General features: G+C 41.1%; 3 protein-coding genes across 6 annotated transcripts; 1 reads left to right on the top strand and 2 right to left on the bottom strand.

The window, feature by feature from the left end:
* Positions 1–189: 189 nt before the first annotated feature.
* Positions 190–3,931, bottom strand: LOC119746016 (cytochrome b561-like). Of its 4 annotated transcripts, none has more exons than XM_038222768.1 (6): positions 3,669–3,931; positions 2,966–3,185; positions 2,225–2,475; positions 1,440–1,657; positions 976–1,139; positions 190–481 (listed from the first exon to the last, which is right to left on the bottom strand). In XM_038222768.1, the coding sequence occupies exons 3-6, from the start codon at positions 2,394–2,396 to the stop codon at positions 196–198; spliced, it is 840 nt and encodes a 279-aa protein (XP_038078696.1). In that variant the 5' UTR covers positions 2,397–2,475; positions 2,966–3,185; positions 3,669–3,931; the 3' UTR covers positions 190–195. The 4 variants fall into 4 exon arrangements, with proteins under 4 accessions (XP_038078696.1, XP_038078697.1, XP_038078698.1 ...); XM_038222769.1 differs by having other exon boundaries at positions 2,973–3,185; XM_038222770.1 differs by having other exon boundaries at positions 2,966–3,179.
* A 721-nt stretch (positions 3,932–4,652) lies between these two features.
* LOC119746015 (26S proteasome regulatory subunit 8) lies at positions 4,653–10,890 on the bottom strand. The gene is made up of 10 exons (XM_038222767.1): positions 10,787–10,890; positions 8,733–8,889; positions 8,431–8,528; positions 8,065–8,190; positions 7,627–7,788; positions 7,109–7,272; positions 6,545–6,698; positions 6,088–6,297; positions 5,573–5,659; positions 4,653–5,219 (listed from the first exon to the last, which is right to left on the bottom strand). Exons 1-10 carry the CDS (start codon positions 10,823–10,825, stop codon positions 5,166–5,168), a joined length of 1,251 nt encoding a protein of 416 aa, XP_038078695.1. The 5' UTR covers positions 10,826–10,890; the 3' UTR covers positions 4,653–5,165.
* A 559-nt stretch (positions 10,891–11,449) lies between these two features.
* LOC119746014 (chondroitin sulfate glucuronyltransferase-like) lies at positions 11,450–17,177 on the top strand. The gene is made up of 3 exons (XM_038222765.1): positions 11,450–12,173; positions 13,289–13,434; positions 14,020–17,177. Exons 1-3 carry the CDS (start codon positions 11,477–11,479, stop codon positions 15,469–15,471), a joined length of 2,295 nt encoding a protein of 764 aa, XP_038078693.1. The 5' UTR covers positions 11,450–11,476; the 3' UTR covers positions 15,472–17,177.
* Positions 17,178–17,863: the final 686 nt, after the last annotated feature.

Raw genomic sequence — 17,863 nt, 5'->3', positions numbered from 1 at the left:
ATACACTAATGCCGAAGTTACAGTAAATTATATAAGGCGGAATATTGGCACTACATGGAGATTTGCTTTAGCAATTGACGTGCGCGCTATAAATGTTGGTGCAAAATGATAATAACGTCTTGCATTAGGCCTAGATACCATTATAATTATTTTTAAATAAAAAAAAATAATGAACAAGACGGCCGGATGACTACTTCAAACACCATCCTTGCTTTGCATCCTCAGTCCGTCTCCGCCATCCATGACGTCATCCGTGACATCATCAGTGATGTCATCACCAACCATAACGTGCACGTTTGGTAAGGCATCGTGATAGGCTGCCTGGCACTGTTGGGGCGAGTCTATGTTTTGCGTGGACGTCTTGTCAGTCTTGTACTCTGACCTCGTGACAATAAAAGCAATGGAGCCACCAAAGAGCACCATTGACATACCGTAGATGTTACCAATGTTTCCCGAGGCTACACCGCTTGAGTATTCAGCTCTGGGGAAAAAAGAGTTCAAACATTTAGGTGTTGTTTCAAAGTCATCAAGATGTTACCAATACCCCGATCCGTCAAGTCCCGCCCACCGAGCACGTGGGCAACAACACGGTGACTCTCACTGCACGTGCACACTGCACGTTATAGCCACGCCCATCATGTGCACGTGCACGCATGTCGGATATTAATCACGGGTATGATTGGTCAAAATATCATGGGCGGGGCTCAATGGTATTAGCTGAGTTTAGCCGAAACAAAAGGTAATAGCGTACCTTTCACGTTTTCGATATAACAGCAAGCCTTTCGAGTTTCTGTAGTGTTTTACCCGACGTACAAGGATCAGCTTGAACAGCAGAACCTTACTCAAATGCCAGAACTTCATATTGGCCCGACAGGGATCGGCTTTACTTAAAATCAGGGCCGTTACGATTCAATGTTATTGTGAAGGGCTAGGCCTACATATTTATTTTGGGACATTTAAATTGGCACAACTCACATTTTATAAATGGAGAGCTCGTTCAACCCCGTTAGGCAAGACGCTAGGGAGAGCGAGAACATGAAAATCCCAAAGAAAACGTGGACTTGGGGATAGTGCGCCCTCAACGGATGATCCTGTCGTAGAAATCGCTCTGCGCCGTAATAAGCACATCCTGCGACAAACTGGACAAAAATCTCGATTTAGAAAAGTTGTTGCTGTTGTTGTTGCTGTTGTTTGTAAAATCCAGACGCCATTCTAAAATTGTGTATACATTAGTTTAGCTCTGTAGGCCCAATCATAGCCGTAGGCCTACAGTTCCGAAACTAAGGTGTAAAGTATACCACTACATGTAGGCCTACTTGTACAATACATGTATATTTTTTTCGATAGTTGACAGATGTTTCAATATAGCAATCGTATGGTATTATTTTCACACATCATTGTTGTAACTGTAAAGATACTATGCCTTTGTTTATCCTCACCTGTAGACAAAACAAAATAACGGTGAAATACCCCAGCCAGCTGTGCAAGGAATGATTATGAACAACACCGTGAATTTCCTGGGCATCTTTGGCGAGGGCTGCGGCGCGGAGGCCGGCGATGAGAAGGATGATAATCACGGTGTGGACGGACGCGTGTATGGCCTTTTGGGCAAGGTATGGGAGGCGACAGCGGCTTAAAACACGGAAGGATATGAGGGCTGGAATTTAAAGAGACAAAGGGTTATCGTTTATAGGTAAGTAGCATCTTTTTATTTGGTTAAATTCGGTTCGGTATAATGGTTTGTTATATTTGGACTCATAGGTATACATACGATTGGAAAGATGGTAAATTTTAAACAGATGCTCAATGAAGGTGTTTCATTTGTTTTTAATAATAATATACGATAATCCAGTTTATCAGATAATCCAGATAATCACATTATTCATATATTTCGGGGGTTTTGAAAAATATTTAGCTGCAGGGCGAAAAAGTGATTAATTGACAAAAGGACAAATAAACATCAACAATTCAATCAGTTAAATCAATCAACCAAGCAAGCAAAACGTGAAAGACAGCTCGATCACAGACCTTGCCCAAAAATCACTAAAGTGTGAAGATTGATGGGCAGATTTTGAAAATGAACAAACAAACAAACGATATTATTCTTAAAAATCGACAGAATTAATGTAAAAACAAATAAAAACGCAAGCGATTATTTGGGGGGGGGGGGCGCCGTCAATCTCTAAAAAATTAGGACGACAGTTAAATTGACAAAGTACCTTACCTTCGCCGAAGAGGAATACCAATGATAACGTCAGCAACAATGGGTGGTATCCCCCAGGTGCACCCCAGACGAACCCACCAACGTGGTGCTGTAACCATATCACCATGGTAACCAACATGGCGCCTGCAAAGAGCTGAGAGAGGACCACAAGGGGCCAGAAGAGGGAAGGCATCGTGGTTGCTCCGGAAAAAAAGTCGGGGAATGGAACTTCCTAATTCGCTTTTTAAAATCCGGATTGCTGAATGCAGCTTCTATCCAAAACAAGGAAACAAAACAGGTTTCTCAGATTTATAAACTAAACCATCAGTTTGGCTGTTCTGCATTATCAATAGACTGTTTGCACTGCGCCATCTTTGAGGTGTGGTTTTGTTCAACAGGAAACACATAATACATTGTAGACATCAAGTGCATTCATTCGTTAATGGATTTACATAACAAACTATAACCTCAAAGCAATTGCTGAATGCAATCGACCTGTACCGATAAAGATTGGCTGAGCCATATAGAAAGTAAAAGGCATATGCCTACATAGGACCTCGACAAAGGTCCTACAAATTAATACCAGGTCGTGTCACGTCGTGATAAACTATGGCGGAGTGATGTTCTTTAGAGGCTTCAAACTCGTTCACCAATGAATGAGGAATTTCACTCTCCATTGACAAATTAAGTGACAAAATGGTGGTTGTCTCGTTTACATTGGTTCCAATATTTATTATTCTCCAAAGATGTAAACTTACTTACAAGTTACAAGGAATTCTTCACATCAGGTATTCATTGAGCTCGGTTCCTTGCTCTGTGGTTCAAGGTTTATCTCTGTTGTGATTGTCGGGTCCACCATCTGTTGATGAGTGCTTGAAATGTTGGCGGAATTCAGTAAATTGTAAGAACGACTTCGGACTACCACACTGCGACTTCCTCTACTCGCTGCCTGACACAGGTAGAACTCTTGCTAGTCCTGGCACTGCAGAAAATCCAAGTGAGGAAAAGCGTGGGAAAAGTTACCTTCTTGTGGAAACTTGAATGGCTAGCCGTCTTGACGCAGTCCGACTGTTAGTGTAAGATGGTTGAAATCTTGAGGGCACCACGCAGCGTACACAGCCTTTGTTGAATTTCTTTGTTATGACTCATAAGACTTCCTGTGGTCTTTTAATCCTTCTTAATCCCAATGTAATCCAACAGGAGTTGGTATTAGAATCAAAAGACACCGACTACAGAGAGCAAAAAATCTCTATATTATGTTTAAGACGGTTCGTAATCCTTCCCTTGTACCAAGATTCCTCCATGCTTGTACAATACTACCGTAAATCCAGATTATAAGGCTAGATGATTTATACATGTACATGTACATGTGTACATGTACATGTACATTTTTGTACTACTACCAAAACTATATGGATTTACACACAGCTGTGATGAATGAGCCACTGCAGAAACCATAACCTACCTTGTACGAATACGAAACACCGACAGAAAGGTCCACAATTTCACAAATCACGATTTCAGAAGTCATAAAGTTTAAACACTTCGCTAACAACAGTAAACTTGTTGTCCAATGTCCTGTGGTGTGCTTTTCGCACGATGGTTTCTCCTGGTTCCAACACTTGTTCTGTTCATGTGTCTTGAGGCTACCACACAACGGTCTTGCTTACTTAAAGTGTCGTATATCCAAGGAGCCGCTTGAGACCGGACCTCTAGGGCCATACAAGGTCATAATGGTGCCGTGTGGCACGCGGTGTACGTGCCATCAACAAGTGGGAGGAAATTATAAACACGTGTTTCTTGTAATGTCTACATTTTAAACTATACCAACACACAAATGAATATTTTGTCCCCAGACAACCTCCATTTACAGAGCGATTCTGGATTTAAATTATCGCACCTTTTAAAGCAGTTTAAGGCAAATCCATCTTGACTGATTTCAACCAGTACTTTTTTTCACATGAACGTTTTGTTCCTCGCAAAAACTATTAGTGTGGTTTCCTTTTCTCGCCTCTTGTAGCCTTTTATTTCAGATTAGCAGGTAATTTCACCTTTGATTAATAAAGTTTGCATATGAACAAATCCCTTTAGTCTTTCTTGTTTCTCCCAAAAATATTTGTTTTCAAATAAAATTGAAACGAGAACTCTGCAAAGACGATATAAAAGACAAAACATACAGAGCAACTATGAATTGATGACTCCATTATTTTTCCTTTCTTAGATTTATTCGAGAACATTTGCTTATTACATTACAAGCCCATGCTTACAAAAAATGCTATAAAGAATACTACATGTATTACCATTTTCAACTTACAATTTACCATTTGTCAGAAGAAACAAATGCAATGTAATAACTTAGCGAAACTTGTTTTTAGAATTTGTAAAATACGCAATATCCCAAGACACATACAATGTATATAATGTATTAACTCCGGTCTTAGAGATGTTAAAACAGCTAGGAGCAATGTGATCAATGGTGTGATAATTGGACGACACCCAGTCTTGTTCCCTGGCATTAAAATGACACATTCAAGCATTGAGAAGACTGGGCATAGCTCAAATTCTCATTTTGAATTTCCAGTAAGACACAAAGTTTTGACCAAAATGATTCTCAAATGAACCATGTAGACACAGTTTTTAATTCGTAAAGCATTTGGAAAAAAGGGAATGACTTTTCCGGGAATAAGGACCGAGGATGAGTAGCTAATGCATCTTCCTCACTATGGATTTTAGGAGTTTGCAAACTAAAATTGTACGCCTGGACAACCAAAAAGGCCTTTACAAAGATTAGAAAAAGCTTAGAGCACGTCTGTAGGGTATTTTTCCATCTTATTTTATTGGGCCTGAGTCCTCAACTTGTGCATTTCCCAGAGTTTACTCAATCTGTTTCCGTTGAAGTACCCCCCGGTTTAAGCCCAACACATTTTAACATTTGTCTTTCAAAATATAGAACTGCCAGCCTCTACTTCCAGAACTTCTTGATGGACATGTTCTTCTCCGAGTCTTTTTGCATCACCTGAGCAGAAAAAAACAGCAAAAAGTAAGTTTGTTATTCCAGTCAAACATCATACGAAAAACATCACGGACGGCAGCGTAGCCCCAACTGCCCCAATGGGATTTCATACACAGATCGAATTCACAAAATTCTCCCAAGAATTTGTAACAATATATAGTGAAACCTGTTTTAATCATTTCATCAAAGTTTCTAATCCAGGTTGTCTGTGAGGTTTCCAATGAATTCTTCCAAATTTGTGAACCCCCCCCCCCCCCTTAAGAAATTACCCCGGAACCGTCCTTCCCCCAATAGATGATAAAAACAACATCCCCCAAAGAAAAAACAAAAATGATCTTCAGAACTGAAGATGTTACCTTTGCCACCGCCATTTCAAAGTCTTCCTGTGTTACGTGTACTCTTCTCTCCCTCAATGCATACATGCCAGCTTCCGTGCACACTCCCTGGTTCAAGACAAAAAGCAAACAGGTACATTAACTTTTGGAAAACTATAATGGAAAATTTCTTCAGGACAGAATTTGAAACCAATTTAGAATCATCAATATCAATCACAAATCTGGTAACAAGTTATTCAAATTCAATCACAAGTCAAGTCACAAACAATGGGTGGTGACGATGAAAGTATAGAATGCCCTTGTTACAGTTCACTTGAAAAGCTTGTGACTGGACCTACGACTGGAGGACTTGTGATGGACTTGAGATGATTTGTGAGAACGTGACTAAGTCTCTGCCAGAAATCCAATATTCTTGCATAATCTCACTGTAGCTTCTTCTCTTATATTCCACTCGAGAAAGTGAGTGAAAAAAGGGTGGGGAACTTTCTTTATCTCCCATTTGGCCGACCACACATCACACAATACACATCACCCACCTTGACTTCAGCCCCTGAGGCTCCCGGCATGAGCTCGGCAATCTTCCTCAGGTTGATGCCTCTTGTTAGGTTCATCTTTCTGGAGTGGATCTTGAGAATGTCCAGTCGGGCTTCCTCGTTGGGCGGCGGGAACTCGATCTTGCGGTCGATGCGGCCGGGGCGGAGCAGGGCAGAGTCCAGGATGTCAATGCGATTTGTCGCCATGATCACCTAATGAGTCGTATAAATCAAAGTTATTATCAAGTCAATCACTATATAATCTCAAGTCAAGTCACAAGCTATTCTGAAGTCCAGCATTGTAGGGCACTGTGGACACCTACTACCTATTGCTAGGTACCCACGTTCAAGGAGCAAGTACCTAGTGCCTTTCACAGTAAACAAGTACAAGGCACCCAGTACCCATAAGCAGGCACCCTTGTAGAGAAGACTGACACCCAACCCCTATGAATCTTCTCACCTTGATATTCTTGGTGGCTTCAAACCCGTCTAGTTGGTTGAGTAGTTCCAGCATGGTGCGCTGGACCTCGCTGTCTCCACCAGAGCTTCCCTCGATACGGGTCGACCCAATGGAGTCAATCTCGTCCATGAAGATGATGGACGGTGCGTGCTCTCTGTCAAATTATATAAATCATCTTGTTAAGTTTGACACTCTGACTTCACTCCAACTCAAAACAGCGTAAATTGCTAAAAGAGTGGTGTCAACAATAGAACTGCCCCTAATTCTCCATGATCATTGGAAAAGGAAAAGAAAGCATTTTGGAGGATTCTTGAAGGCTCGGGCAAGTATGTTTTGGGAATTAGGGTCAATACATACATAAGTATCCGGTATCAATATACAGTTTTGGTGAAATATCACTGAAGCAATTTAGCTTTGCAGATTTGATTGGTCAGTCTGAATTAAGAAAGTCCCAACTGGTGTACAACAAACCCCTTATCAACTTAACAGAATTCACCTGCCACTAAATATGAACTAAATTTGATGGCATGGGGAGATTACTTGAATACGACTTCACTGCAATACCTTGCCATGACGAAGAGTTCTCTAACCATTCTGGATCCTTCACCGATGAATTTCTGGACCAGCTCAGAGCCCGATACTCGAATGAACGTACACTCTGTGTGGTGAGCTACCGCCCTGGCTAGTAAGGTCTTGCCTGTACCTGGGGGACCGTAGAGTAACACTCCCTGTGGAAAGAAGGAGGAGTGATATAAGGCTGAATAAAGAAATTGAGTGTCAAAAGATTGTTGACATCTAGAACACCATACAGAAACCAACTGAGCTATCCAGAGCTATATTGAAGTGTGTTCGCTGAAAAAGAGATGTTCAAGATATTTGTGACAATTGACAAGAAAAGCCCTCCAATGTTTCACTTTTTTATTATTTTTTATGTAGTTGCATAATTTTAGCCATACAAAGAGTGCTTTAGCTTTCTTCTGTGCATATTTGTATCCATGAAGAAAAAAAGTAATGAAATCTTCAGCCCAAAATAGAGACTTAAAATGCGATAATAACAGACTCAGGCAGACGACAAAACTTACCTTTGGTTGTGCGATACCAAGCGCATCAAACAGCTCAGGGTGCTTGACCGGGAGTTCAATGACCTCTTTGATCTCCTTGATCTGTTTGTCCAGACCTCCGACCATCTCATAGGTAGAGTCTGGTACCTTCTCCACCATCATCAGACTGACTAAGGGATCCACCTATAGGGTCAGGGAACCAAACAAAAAATTCGTACATTTTAAAATATTAGTCTGGCACTCAGGTAACTGTTGTCAGACTGAATGGGTTATTCGTTTCGGTGACTAAGGTACCAAACAAGGTCGTTACCATTAGAGTCTGGTACCCTTTAGCCATAGACTTTCTAGAGTATCTGTGAGTGGAGTCAGAGTACCAAACAAAAGAGCAAATTCAAGAATACTTTTAAATGTGTGGGAAGTTGTATGTTAGTCTCTGGGAATATTCGGTGAATTTCAAACCTTGTTTGGCAGGATTTTGTGCAGTGTGTGGCTATCGTTGCGCAGTGCTACCCTGCAGTTTGGCTGTACATCGTTGATGTCGATGGCTTTGTCGATGTCCACAACAAATTTACCTTCTGGGTGTACCTGTGAAAATTAGAGGAACATGCATTAAATATTGCAATTCTTTTGCAAAACTTTAGAAAAAAAAAATTGTATCAAGCGGTCCCTTCAGATCAAGAAACAGTTGTGTTGCAACACAATTAGTATTAATCAAATTTAAATATTTGGTCTATACAAATTTGAATAGGGAAACTGCACACAATTGTAGTTTACTTTTGTGTACAACAAAATTCTGAAATACTTATTTGAGATTCGAAGGCTAACCTTGACAAGGACTTTCTTCTTGTCCATGGCTTTGACAACTTCTCCCACATGTGAACCTTGTTCTTGAAGGAGCTGTAGTTCCTCACGCAACATCCGCACTGTGAAAACAATGATGAAAAATATTATAAGACATCCTCAAGGCATCCACATGAATCTAACGTCAAACCAGTCTCCCTTAACGCTAAAACTCCTTGGGTATTTTCTGCCATGAACCTAACTGTACTTAGGATCGTCCCAATTATAGCTGGGACAATGCCAGAGTTGGGGTGTAACATTTCCGCAGACTTCCACAGTGTGATTACCTTTGGCATTGAGCTCATTACGCTGTGCCTCTAATCTTCTTAAGTTCTGGCTTTTCTCTGTCACCACCATCTGTAGCTCGTCAATCTTTGTCATGTAGTACTTGCGGATCCCTTCTCCCTTGGGTCCATCCCCTTTAGCACCACTGTCCACCTCCATCTGCAATTCAAACCCATTCAATGTAAGGTCACTTTGCTCTAGAATGCATACGCCAGCAGAAGGCCTAAGATCTACGGGAAGAAAGATTTGCCTTTACACAGGCATGCAACTGGGAATTTTAAAAAACGAAGAATTTCTAAAACACACAAGACTTTGTACAGTGTTTTTCATTTGCAATTGCATTCATGAGAAGTAAAAAAAACAAGGAAATTAGCGGATCCGAGGAAAAGTTGCATGCCTGTTTGCATTTGAAAGGCATATGGAATTTATGTATGAATAAATTTATATTAAAATCTAATTTATTAGCAATAGCACATACCACAGTGCACAAAATAAAAACAAAAGGGAAAGCATGCAGTATCCAGATGCCACTTCTTTGGTTGGGTACAAAGTCTATGGAGAGTCAAGGACATTTTCAAAGTATGTCTTAACAAAATTGGAAATGTTTCTCAGTCCGAGATTCATGTCGTTTCAACATTTTTGCCACGACTGACCTTCATTGAGATGATATATGATGAAAAAAATTGGTGTCAGGATTCAACTAGCCCGACTGCGTCTGGCCGTACAGTACTATCGCAAGCTCTGTAGTACGGCCAGACGCCCGATGCTTCCAAAAAGACTGAATTTTTTTGGCCGCCGATGTAGCGATTTTGCTACATCTTTCGATCGCGATTATCTTTTCATCCAGGACACAAATTTCCAAAGTTAAGGTTCGTAGTCGTAGAGCAACTCATACCTTTTCGAAAAAACGTTCTTTGGTCTCAATATTTTCATCCATCTGGCCACAAGACGAATTTCAGTCATCAGATTCCACAAATATCGTCCCCCATGCGATCCCCCATGCGATTTCAAAATGGCGGCCGCGCTGTAATGTATGCATTATGCGAGCGCGCTTGGGCAAGATAATGAATATGCATTATTTAGTTCATGACCTCGTGTTTGTATGGCCAGCCGCGCTGAGTGTCCGACAAACGTCATAAACTATGATGCATATTCATTATCTTGCCCAAGCGCGCTCGCATAATGCATACATTACAGCGCGGCCGCCATTTTGAAATCGCATGGGGGATCGCATGGGGGACGATATTTGTGGAATCTGATGACTGAAATTCGTCTTGTGGCCAGATGGATGAAAATATTGAGACCAAAGAACGTTTTTTCGAAAAGGTATGAGTTGCTCTACGACTACGAACCTTAACTTTGGAAATTTGTGTCCTGGATGAAAAGATAATCGCGATCGAAAGATGTAGCAAAATCGCTACATCGGCGGCCAAAAAAATTCAGTCTTTTTGGAAGCATCGGGCGTCTGGCCGTACTACAGAGCTTGCGATAGTACTGTACGGCCAGACGCAGTCGGGCTAGGATTCAACATTCTCTCCAAACAAAAAGTCAATTGTCAAACTCATTTAACTTGTTACGTTAGCATGTTTTTGTTTAGGCCTAACATTTTGATTCACTTTTTTCACAAAACAAATGCAAAACATTGAAACTGAAATTGTACTTAGTTAAATAAATAAATAAAATTTAATATAATTATACTTCAGTTAAGAAAGTTATGGTGACTTGCAAGTAATTTTAAGGCAACCCCTCCCCCCCCCCCTTGAAAAACCCCCCAAAACAACCTCATCTTTTCTTGCTAGTGCAGGTCCGCCATTAATTTCATGCCATTATCTGATTATGACGAAGCAAAAACAAGTGTGCGTAAAGCAATGGGCAAATCGACAAAGAAATTTACGGAGTGAATACATATTTTCCAATACAATTCTACGAATGGTAAACTTCACGTATATGCGAATAAGGGTTTGATACTTCTTATTTTGGTTGTTTTAAATTTACTATACAAAAGAATACAAAGTTATTCCGAAAATTGAATTAGAACTGCGAATCATTTTCTCACCTCTGTGGTCGCCATGTTATTTTTTGGTACGAGTTGCATTCTGGGAACTTCTGCCGTAAAAATTTAAAAAACCGGGGTCTACACGCAGTAAAACATGTGTGACAAACTACCCCTTTTTTAAAAGTTTACAGGGAATAAGTGTTTAAAAACAAATGTAAAAAACCCCAGCAATTTTCATTTTTGTTACCTTGTCACCCATAAATTTAGCATTTATGCCTTTAAACAATAGTTTAGTTTTGCAAACCCCATTATCATGCGATTTTTTATTACAAAGCTAGGGGGTATTTCCGTCCAGACAGTGCCACGAAAGTTCAATCAACGTGCATCACAACCACGTTCTCATACGAAGCGATCTGAACATAATGTATGTATGTGCAGACTTTAAGATCTGGGAATAAGGTTACCGGCAGATAAATCACAATTTCCTATTCATTTTGTGCATCATGCACTAGCACAGGTGCACAACAAATGTTGTTTATTGATCGTGTATTCACAGTGATTTAATGAGAGAAATCAAAATGACTTTCTTCATATTTGTATCCAAATGGAGACACAAATTATGACAGCCATGAAATACTGAACAACAGAAAAAAATGGTGCTCCAAGTGGAATTTTTTTGGCTCATTCAATTGGCGCATTTTCCGGATAGCTGAAGTGATTCTCCAAAAACTTAATAGTGAATCAACAACAATGGCAGTAATGAGCCGGTCACGCACTGTAATCTATATAGCCCTCGGAATATGTGCTGGGGCCTTGCTCAGCATGCTCTGCGTACCGCTAGAAACTGGCTGTGGCGTTGACAGCTACGTCCACGTCGGAACGAAGAGAAAAACAAGCGCTGTCGACATGATCGATTATGGAACGGATGAAAATGGCAACCAGCTAAATGACGAGGATTTCGAACCAGTGCTGATGACTGTAAACAGGCCAGTCGTTAAGAAGGATATCGATCGACAGCGACTGATTCGGATGCGGTACATCTCGTCGGAGCTTTCAATCAAGGAGAAGTTGTTTGTAGGTGTGATGGTCTCACGAGAGGAAATTGATCTGGAGTCCACGACGGTCGGCATCAATAAGACACTCAGTCATTACGTCAGTAAGCTGGTGTTTTTCACCAAGACTAATTCAGAGCAGTCGCTGAGCGGCATGACGATCATCGCGTTTCCAGGGGAACAGGTCAACGTGAGAATGTTCCAAATTTGGAAGTACATCTACGAGCATCACGGCAGCGACTACGATTGGTTCCTGGTCATTCAGGATGACACGTACATCTACGGGGACGTCTTTATGGAATTCCTGGGCCACATGAGTGTCGGGAGGGACCTGTATATGGGAATTCCGATTCACGAAGCCGAGATGGATGTCACGTTTTGTAGCAGGGATGCAGGTCCGTCAACAGGAAACTTGACATCACTTACAAACACGAGAGGGGCGTGGCTTGATTGCTCTTAGTATAAGCGGGAGGGTTGGCAGGGTTTGAAATTAGCGGTAGCCCGCTAGTCAAAACAGCGGCGGGCTAGTCAAACTATTCCTTAAGTAGCCCGGCTGGCGAGTCAAAAAATTATTGAGATACGGCAAAGATGGAAGGATAGGAAAAAAAAAAAAACATGTGGCAAATGAAAATGCCCGCAGGCTAGTTAACAGTCTGTTTCAGTAGCCCGGCTGGCTAGTGAACAAAAAAGTTAAGGTCGAACCCTGGGTTGGGCAAAGTCTTCAAAGGTGGAGTTGCTGCTAAATGGGTTAGAGGGGAGATTTTTTAGAAGAGAAATAGAGTTTTGAAAGTGGCAGGATCATATATATATCCCACCCTTTCAGGATTCTACTGAATTCACCAGACCAATTTTTGTGTGACCATTTTGGAGGATTGAGGTACAGCCTTGCCGAATTTTCTTTAATGTGGGGTTTTATGGTTTTTGTTACATATTTACAGGCATGCAACTTTTCCTCAGATCAGCTGATTTCTTCTTTTTTTAACTTCCCATGTGTGCCATTAAAAATAGAAAAACACTGTACAAAGTCTTGGAAAGATTTGAATTTCCTCTTTGTGTGTGACTTCCCAGTTGCATGCCTGTATTTAGGATTCAGAATGGTTCTTTACCAAAAAAACTGACACAACAAATAAATCACCAAAGAACAGAAAATTTATAGCAGCAAAATATCCCAAATTCTGGCAACTTTTGGTGCTGAAATAGCTGTAACATTAAATTTTTTGCCCTCTGCCTAAAATGACATCACACTTTTGCTCATGAATATGGTTAGCATAAAAACCAAAAAGGCACCCAAATACCCTTGAAAATGGCAAAATGAAAATTGAAAATGAGGTAGGTGAATTTTCAAGGATTGCCTTACAAAATTACATTGTATGGGCCCTTTAGACTATTGAGGACCATTTGTTGCAATGGACTCTCCAAAAATCACTTGATGCCTGCATCACAAATGACCTTGTGTCCTATAGCAAGACACTTTATCAACATAAACTGGTGTGTCTGTTGTATATTTCAGGTTACATGCTCTCCAGGAACCTTCTGGCCAAGGTGGGGCCGTACTGGGAGGACTGCATGCGTAAATCTTGGAACAATGTCCCGGACCTAGAGTTTGGACGGTGCATACAAGAGCACTCCAATTCACACTGCTCCACCAATTATGAGGTGATTAACCCTAACCTTCCCCAAATCCTCCAAAATCCTCTTTGCCAAATGAAGGATTTGAGGCTATATGGCAAAAAAATGTGTGGCTGATTTTGGAGGATGCACTGTGTCAAGGTCTTAGCCTTTAGGCCGGACCTTGTGTTGTGTATGCTCAGCCGTGCTTAAATTTAGGCATAGACTATACTTGAAATCCTCCGCACTGCTCCAGGATGTCACTGGCTCTGCCTCAACATATTGACAGAGATTGATTTTGCAGGATTAAGGTAGTGGTCAACCTTCCAAGGACCACATTCAAGAAATAATGGGAGATTTTGGATGATTGAGGTTGTATGCAATTTTGACATGGAGGCAGTTGAAGGATTTTGCAGGATTGAGGTTGCATCCTAGCAGAAATGCCTAGGGAATTAGGGTTAAGTTTAATTCAAAAGTCCACTTCACCACTCGAATTCCAATTAATTCAAATATTAATTCCAATTTATTCAAGGCTTCACATTCAGTGTCACATGCATATGTCCCACAATCTGAAACAGACCCATGCCTATCTCTCCTTAGTCAAATTCTGACCTTTCTTCTATCATATTCCAGGGTTCAACATTTTACGCCTACGATTTTGAAGACAAGGTTCTGACTGACAAGGAAAAGAACGATGCTGATTTCCAGCAAGCCTTGGCGATACATCACGTGATGGACACGCGCACCATGTACAAGCTCCACAAGTATTTCTCCGAGCGATCTCTGAGTCAGACTCTTAAACAGATTGCTGAGCTCCAGCAAAACATCGAAGAAATCAGCGCGTACGCACCGGGCGGTAAATCCAAACTAACATGGCCAGTGGGAGTGAAGAGCCCCTTTAAAACGACGTCGCGATTCGACGTGATGGGTTGGGAATACTTCTCTATGACACACTTGTACGGCTTGGACGATTACGAACCCAAGTCCCCCCTGATTGGTGCAAACAAGCAGGACATTGACGAGATACTCACTACGACAATGGCGCGCTTGAACGAGCTCCATGGGAACATCTACATGCTCGGCCGACTCGTGAATGGGTACCGGCGATTTGACCCCAACCGTGGGATGGAGTACACCCTTGATATGGAGCTCAAGCTTCACGGCGACAAGCGGGAAATTCTCAAGCGAGTCCACTTACTCAGACCCCTCAACAAGGTTGAGATTGTCTTCATGCCTTACGTCACTGAGTACACTCAAGTCACGATCATCGTTCCCGTGGTATCTGGTAGCCAGGAGCAGGTCCGAGTCTTCCTTGACAACTACGCCAGAATCTGTCTGGAGACTCGCGACAAATCGGCCGTCATGCTGATCTTCGTTTACACGCCAACGGAGGCGATGACGATGGCCACCGAAGATATCTACAGCGCGAATAAAGGCTACGTCTCCTACCTGGAGCGTAAGTACCCCGGCTCCCATCTGTCCTGGATCAGTGTCAAGACGAGCCTTCCCTCACCCATCGCCATCATGGACGTTGTCTCCAAGAAGTTTGCTTCGGACACCCTCTTCCTCTTCACCAACGCCAACATGGAGATAGCTGCGGAGTTCCTGAACCGTGTCCGCATGAACACCATCGCTGGATGGCAGGTCTTTTTCCCAATTCCCTTCTCCCAGTACGACCCTAAAATCATCTACGCTGATTTGCCAAACCCCAACCGCATAGACATTTCCAAAACCGCTGGTCACTTTGACACCTACCTTTTCGAGCACGCCAGCTTCTACAACTCGGACTACATGAACGCCAGGAAACTCTGGGACGAGAAGCACCCGGGAAGCGAAACTGACCACATCCAGTCAGATCTGGACCTCTTTGAGATGTTTCTGAGTACCAAACTGCACACCTTCCGAGCCGTGGACCCCGCCCTGAAGCTGCACTACCACCAACGGATTTGCCAACCCTCTCTTAAGGAGGAGCAGTACCAGAGATGCTTGGAAGGCCGGGCGGTGGGCCTTGCCTCTAAAGCCCAGCTCGCAATGCTGGTCCTAGAACAACAGCAAAAACTAGCTGCTGAGAAAGGAAATATCTGAAGCAAACGCAGCTCGATATTCTTTTATCTGGTTTTAGATTTCACATGCATCATTTGAAGCTTTTCTTTGGTATTGCCAATGTATGGTGCTGGCCAGGGTCCATCTTCATAGAAAACAATAATGCAAACGTGAGCAGAAAGTTATAATATAGGCCTATGCTGGTGCGAGTACCACTTTCTGCAAGCACAGATTCTTTTGCTAAAAAAGTTGTGTACTTACAAGTGCCTCACTTCACTAAGGCCCTAGACAGTGAGGTAGCAAGGTCATTTTGATTGAGGGGGGGAGGGGGGAATTATCTCCATATGGGGTTTCTTTTGAAAGCCGACGATCATGGGCACTATTGGACAATAGGTGGCGTTATTCAGAGCGGTGTTAAAAAAAAAAGGGCACGCGTTAAAAAAGGGCATTTGTGGAAAAAAGAGTACTTGTGAAAACAATATTGTGGGGGGAGGGGGAAATAGCCGTTATCCCCATGGTGGCTACACCACTGCTACAATGTTTTTCATTTACATTGACTTGACATGTCAATACCTAAAGTCAGACTTGCAATCTGGGATTTCTTGGACAATTTACAGAGGTTGGCTAATGTTGCCATGTTTTTGGATATTTTTTTGGGTAGTCTTGGGAACTACAGGGTTACAATTGTGCAGCTGCCAATTTTTTTGGCCTGAATACATTGCTGAGGCTGGACCAAAAGAGGCTTGCAAACAAATAAGTCTGGTGCTTTTAAGGTGGCGATCCACATGATGTTAATAGCTAGTATGTCCTTAGGGAACGGGACAAGAAGTAATTTTTGAAATATTCTGCTGCAGGTAGTGTATGTGTTTTTTGTTTTGTTTACATATTGTATATTATATGTAAGATCTTTTTGAAGGAAGTTATTGCAATAAATACAATATCACTCGTCAGTAATCAAAATTTCCTGAAAACATGAATTCTTCAGAACCAGCCAGAACAGTTGTAAAGTTGAACTATGCCCTGAAGTAAACATTCCTTTTTGGGGAATTGTATTAATTCACACAATGTACAAATTAACTTGCATTTTTGATATTTCAAATATTATTTACATTGAAGTACACGTAGTACATTTTTCATTGAGCAAGAGTGGATCGATGGACAAGCAATACTTTGATATCTTAAATAATGACAATATTAAAATGTGATATTTGTTTTTGGACAAAAATATAATGATTGTTTAAATGAAAACTAGGGATGAAAAATCATGAATTATAATTGAATTTTTTCAATTTTTTGCCATACTTGTGCCAACGACTAAAATCAAGTTGTCTCCCACGAGATCAAGATTTTAAGTAATTAAATCAAGATATTCAAATTAATTAAATTAATTAGATCAATTAATTATTCTCAGAAGATAGAGTACTTCAAATATCATGTGAAAATAATGATTGTTAAATAATGATACCTTTGTGTACAATAACGCATGTAAAAGATGGCTTACAATTTTCATATAAGAGCAGGGTTTTTATTCTTTCATTGAAGGAATTTTTGGCTACCTTATGCAAATTAACATTTAATTTTTTGTTTTAAGTATTACTGCCGTACACGGTACAGTGGTACACATGTAGCAATATTTTCATGTATTTAAACTAAACAAAAATACAAATACATGTATCTTTGTTTTGGCGCATTTTTTTTATGTTTCGATTTGAGGAGGAAAAAGGAATAAATAACTTATTCGCTTCCAAGTGTGTGTACATGTATGTCTCTAGCTTTCTTTAGTAAGTTTTTAGATTTTTGTGTGCCACGTTGAGGGCAAAACGTTGTTGAGAAATTTAAAAGGCACTTGAATGCTGTACAAACGGTAGATATTAAGAAAGTGGGAAAATACTTCTCCAAAAAATTCGGCATGGTGTGTCACCTAGGAAATTGGCCTAAGATTTTTCTGATCTGTGGTGATTGGTTGATTCGAAATGAGGTACCTGTTGCGACTGTTGGTTGCACCCAAGTAAATAGGCCAAAAATCCGTCCACCAAGCTCATGAATAAAAGTTATACACTCAAATCCTTCTATATTAGAGAGTTCTGAGAGCCATGAAATTGGGAAATTGAAGAGATATGGCAATACCCCTGGCCCGGACCTGGGGCTTCCAACTCGTTTAAGGGGTCGTCTTTGGGTGAGAATTTCTTGAAAAGTCATCGGTCAACCCAATAAAAATTGAATGTTGATAATCATTTTTCTGTTCCGCCTGAAGACCTGTGAGAGTCTTGAGTATTTTTAAAACGAATGTTGAAGTATGGGTATTTATCACTGTTGTCTATGGGAATTTATTTGATTGGGAGCATCTTAAAGTAGCCCTTTCACTGTTGGGCAATAAATGACCACAAGAGGGCGCCAACCGAAGTGAACAGTCCACTGGTAATCGGCGGTTTTC

Source organism: Patiria miniata, unplaced genomic scaffold (assembly GCF_015706575.1).
Source record: "Patiria miniata isolate m_02_andy unplaced genomic scaffold, ASM1570657v1 HiC_scaffold_7, whole genome shotgun sequence".
Classification (NCBI taxonomy): Eukaryota; Metazoa; Echinodermata; class Asteroidea; order Valvatida; family Asterinidae; genus Patiria; species Patiria miniata.
This window is presented reverse-complemented; position numbering and strand designations above follow the sequence as displayed.

Excerpts from the sequence above, each read along its gene's own strand:
- LOC119746016 (XM_038222768.1), bottom strand. The coding sequence starts at position 2,396 with ATGCCTTCCCTCTTCTGGCCCCTTGTGGTCCTCTCTCAGCTCTTTGCA. Across the intron at positions 1,140-1,439 it reads TTATTTTGTTTTGTCTACAG|TTTGTCGCAGGATGTGCTTA; the intron begins GTGAGGATAAAC and ends ATTTTTGTCCAG. Across the intron at positions 482-975 it reads GAGCTCTCCATTTATAAAAT|AGCTGAATACTCAAGCGGTG; the intron begins GTGAGTTGTGCC and ends TTTTTTCCCCAG.
- LOC119746015 (XM_038222767.1), bottom strand. The coding sequence starts at position 10,825 with ATGCAACTCGTACCAAAAAATAACATGGCGACCACAGAG. Across the intron at positions 6,699-7,108 it reads GAACTCTTCGTCATGGCAAG|AGAGCACGCACCGTCCATCA; the intron begins GTATTGCAGTGA and ends ATAATTTGACAG. Across the intron at positions 6,298-6,544 it reads AAGCCACCAAGAATATCAAG|GTGATCATGGCGACAAATCG; the intron begins GTGAGAAGATTC and ends ACGACTCATTAG.
- LOC119746014 (XM_038222765.1), top strand. The coding sequence starts at position 11,477 with ATGGCAGTAATGAGCCGGTCACGCACTGTAATCTATATAGCCCTCGGA. Across the intron at positions 12,174-13,288 it reads GTTTTGTAGCAGGGATGCAG|GTTACATGCTCTCCAGGAAC; the intron begins GTCCGTCAACAG and ends TGTATATTTCAG. Across the intron at positions 13,435-14,019 it reads ACTGCTCCACCAATTATGAG|GGTTCAACATTTTACGCCTA; the intron begins GTGATTAACCCT and ends ATCATATTCCAG.